At 46.8% G+C, this 4437-nt stretch overlaps 1 protein-coding gene across 1 annotated transcript in view; it reads right to left on the bottom strand.

Moving 5' to 3' along the window:
• Nucleotides 1-333: 333 nt before the first annotated feature.
• Nucleotides 334-4437, bottom strand: part of FGF18 (fibroblast growth factor 18) — a gene marked incomplete at its 5' end in the record, with an annotated part of 18967 nt that continues 14863 nt past the window's right edge. Inside the window, one exon of the mRNA XM_009701609.1 lies at nucleotides 334-633. Coding sequence (XP_009699911.1) covers nucleotides 367-633 — 267 coding nt within the window. The remainder of the gene's footprint in view (nucleotides 634-4437) is intronic.

Here is a 4437-nt window from a genome sequence, read left to right as displayed (position 1 = left end):
TTTCTTTGGTTTTATTTGTTTATTTTTAATAATTACCTTTTTTTTTTTTTTCTTTTCCCTCTGGGGATATGCTTGAAAAGTTGTCCTTTCCAAAAAAAAGCAAAATAAGCACCTGTGTGTCATCAACAACAAGAAGTCAATTTAAATAGAGCAGTTCATTTTGTTTTTCAAGTCACAATAAATCCCTAACAGCTTTTCCCCAGCGTTTGCCATCTAGTCTTTTATTAATTTTTTTTATTTTTATTTTTTTTTTAAACACAATGTACAAAAATAGATCTTCTTCCTTATTTTTAATGTAAAAATATTACTATGGGGAAGTTTTTTTTTTTTTGTGGTTTATTATTGTGACACTGGTTTTGTCTATTTTTAACTGGGGTTGGTGGGTCGTATTCTCTTAGTCCTCTTGGTGACTGTTGTGTACTTGAAAGGTTTCTGTATCTCCACTTGCCCCTTTGGGTACCTCTTCATAAAATGTACATCTTGCTGGTTTTCCCGGGTCTTGGGCCCTTTCCGTGGCCTCCCTTTTTTGGTGAATCCAACATACCAGCCTGAATATTTTGCTGACATCAGTGCCGTATAGTTGTTTTCTAGGACTTTTTCAATGAAGACGCACTCCTTGCTGGTGCCATCAGGCTGAAAAAGGAAAAAAGAAAAAAAAAGGAAAAAAAAAAGAAAAAATTCATTACCCAAACGCAAGCTCAGTGACCAAAACGCAATTTGGCATAAATAAAATCATCACATCTGGACCTTGTTTTTGGTTCAAACATTGTTAATAGGAGTCGTAACAAACATCAGCTGAAAGAGAAATGCATAAAAAAATAGCACGAAAGCATGAGGTCATCATTTCACTTTTTTTTTAAAAAAAAAAAAACTCCTATCCAAATTACAAAATCTCCTATCCAAAGAGAGAGTGCGTTTTCAAAGACAAGAGTTAAGTTCATCCAGTCCAGCTCCTTCAATTGCAAGCAAAGCAAGACATTTAGCTTTGCGTTTTCCTTTAGGGAAGCAGGATGAATTGAACTCATGCCAGGGAAACATCATGCTTAATCAGAAAAAAAAAAAAAGTCAGAATCTCATATGGGCCGAACAACAGCATTTCCCACCCTGCCGCTCACTTTTCATATGTTTTCCAAAATACCTTATGAGCTTGCATCCACAACTACCCAAATCCCACTAAAATCATTACAAGCCTTAGTCTAAGCCTTCCCAGTGCTTTGAAAACTCTCCCCCGCAGCATCCCGGGCGCTACACCTGGCAAATAAAGCACGCATGGAGCTCCAGGGATGACCCAGAGGGGTGCCGGAGGCGTTGAGGTCCCCGACCCCACTCCAGTCGCTGGGACCCTGGAGAGCCCCGAAGCCAGCGGTTATTTCGGAGCCGCACTGCACACCCCAAGGCTTGGCTCCGACTCGCATCCCTGAGCAACATCAGCAGTGGAAAGGGCCGTTCCCACGCCGGAGTGGCTCCCTGGACGGGACGGCATCCCACCGGCATCCCGATGCTGGAGGACTGTGTGGCAGGAGTGTTCTCAGCCACCAGACCCACCCCAGCTCCGCTGCCAGGGGGGGTGACGCAAGTGCCTGGTTTTCCACCTCTGCACTCCCAGGGTAGGTTTTGGTTTGGAAGAGGGTTTTGTTTCTGGTGGCAGAGGGAACACGGTCCTTCTCCTTTTTCCCAGCCTTTCAATCTCAGCTTAAAAGCAGCCATGCAAAGCTCAAGGACCTGGCTTAGGAAGTCATGCCCTGAAATTACTTTCCTCCTCGCCGAGGGAGCCAGGATTAGGAGAGAACCGGAGGGCAGAAGCTCCTGAGCACGAGTGCTGCTCCCCAACCACCCTGCAGCCAAGCGCCCACCTGCGGGGACTCCTTTCCCAATGCAGCCGCTGGTTCGAGATTTTGGCAAACAGGGTTCAGCTCAGCTTGGAGATCTAGACTAACAGACCCAGAACTGGACTTGGAACACGGCAGCACGTGGATCTCGGGCTGGATTCAGGACTCCGATTCACACAGCACACGCAGTGCTGGAGGGAGTTGTGGCATCACACAACAGCATCTTTAAGTCCTTCAGCACAGAGGAAATTCTCACCTATAATCTTCCGCCAGAAAAATATGGTTTGCCCTTTAACTGCTGAGATACTGGTGCTGTACACGTTGTTGTGTGCACTGGCACTTTGTTTTATGCGTTAAAAGCTATTAGGGAGTAGATACAGGCTCACTTCAGCCCTGGATGTTGTCTCAGCTCTGAGTGTTTTATGGATCCCGGACAGGGACAAGCGCAGCATGGAGCATCATGCAGGACTCAATCCAATACTCAGCAAAGCCAAAGGAAGGATTTCCACCATAGCATTAGTCCAATCCATCTCCCCACTGAAGTCAAACGATGAGTTTTTCAGTATTGCAGGCCTATGATGGCTGCAACGCTTACTCTTAAACTCTCCCCGTCCAAACTAAACAGTATCAGACCCTCTCAGTCTTTAACCATTTCACCCACCCCATCCCTGGGGGGGACAGGAAAGCCACAGCAGCGGGACTAGCACAGCACCTGCAGCGATGGCCGGTCCCAGGCCACAGCGGCTCTGCTCAGGGGCTACGACGGCTGGGGCAGGGAGCCCGGCCCCGCACGCTTACCACCCCTTCCCCAAGGCCAGGTCAGCCTGCTCTTTCCTAGAAGCCTTCCTAAAAAGTCTTCCTAAAGCCTTCCTAAAAAGTCCTGCACAATCACAGCAGAGTTCGGCGCAGTTTGTGGGAAGGGTAGGGGATCACAGGACTGGAGAGAAAGCCCTCGGGCCGAGCTGGCTCAGGCTTCCCCGCATCTCTGATCCCCAAAAAACTGCGTACGAGCTACAAACGGAGCTGTGAGATGGGAACCATCAAGCACGACGACCCAAGCTGGAGTGACGCAGGCAACAACAAGGGAAAAGCTTCGTCATCACCAGCCTCCAGGACCAGCTATCCCTCCCTGGTTTAATATCTTTAGCAGAGCTTCAATTCAATCCCTGCAACAATATGTGATGTTTACCCTAAAATCATTAATCCTGCCTAGAGGGCTTCATTACCACGGGTAGGTGTCATTACGAGGGCATGGGAGATCATGGCAACTTCTGCATCAAACACGCTAACCCATGGTCCGCGTTCCCTATACGTGTCGCCTATACAGGGGCAAAGCCAGCTCTGCCATAGGACCAGCCATCTCCACCCTGGGCTAGGCACAGAGGTCCTAATTTTATCATCTACAACTGGAAGCTCACAAATGCTGTAATGAACGGCAGAACTAGGCAAAGCTCAGTGGTTGCAGTTCCTGGGGGGGTCGTTCTCTGAGCCCTGGGTTTGATCAAAGCCACATGAGTGGGGAAGGGGGGAGGAAAAAAAAAAAAAAAAAAAGAAAAATCAGTCGACACCACGGGGTTCCACCAGGTTTCAATGGGAAGCCATAAAACCAGCCCCAGGTTTCGCAGGGCTCAGCCCACTACAAACCCTTCCTCAGTGAATGGAGAATTTTTAAACAATACCATGGCTGAGTTTCAAATCCACCCAAACCCAGGTGCTGATGAACCGACCGGATCCGTACCGCGGGGGGAGCAGGTAATTGGAAGGGCTCTTTCCCCCACGCTCGTGGAACCGTCCTGGATTTGAGCCCTGACATTGTTGCTAGGAGAATGAAGGCTTTTTCATGCAATTTGGGAGGTTTCCACTTGTACTGCAATGTCAGTTTCTCATGGAAAACGAAGACTGGAATGAAAAGAAAATGTGAGTGTAGGAGGGGGAAGTTATTCTATTAATAACAAAAAAGTATTTACTTATACCTTCGAATTTGCCAACAGAGCCTAAGACAGAAACAGGAGGTGAAGGAATAACAAGGTGCAACTTCGGGCCAACCTCAGGGCTAATTTGAAGTAAATAAGGTACACGAGATAAAATAACTTCATTCTGGAAGAGGAAGAGCTAAATGATTTGATAACATGAAATTACAGTAACATTTACAAGTACCTCCAGATAAATCAGGATAAGGACCTCGCTTCCCCAAACAGAACATTCCTGTACGTGCTAAGGCACGTCAGAGACAGACAAATTATTTTCAAATACTTACAAGATGATTTTACAGCATCTGTTATAATCCCCAATAGAATAAATCACTTGCATACATTACCTACACCACAGAGAGTTGGACCCATGGTAATCTATTAGTGGAAAAAGCAATTTATAAAGGTTTTCAATAAATTTTAAGTGTCACCTTGTTTTCACCAGGTGCCCATCACTTAAGTTCTAATCACGTTCCTATTTAGACAATAGTAAAACACTCACAGGGTCTGTCACCCATCCCCTCCCTCCTCCAAAGAGAGAAGGATGGAAGAGAAAAGGGAGACGGCTTTGGCCAAGCATCACTCACTGCTCCAGCCTCCTGCTCGCCCTTCCCCAGGAGCTCCTAGTGCGAACGCTC

Source organism: Cariama cristata, unplaced genomic scaffold (assembly GCF_000690535.1).
Source record: "Cariama cristata isolate BGI_N322 unplaced genomic scaffold, ASM69053v1 scaffold10576, whole genome shotgun sequence".
Classification (NCBI taxonomy): domain Eukaryota; kingdom Metazoa; phylum Chordata; class Aves; order Cariamiformes; family Cariamidae; genus Cariama; species Cariama cristata.
The sequence above is the reverse complement of the archived record's forward strand: the minus strand, read 5'-3'. Positions and strand labels throughout refer to the sequence as shown.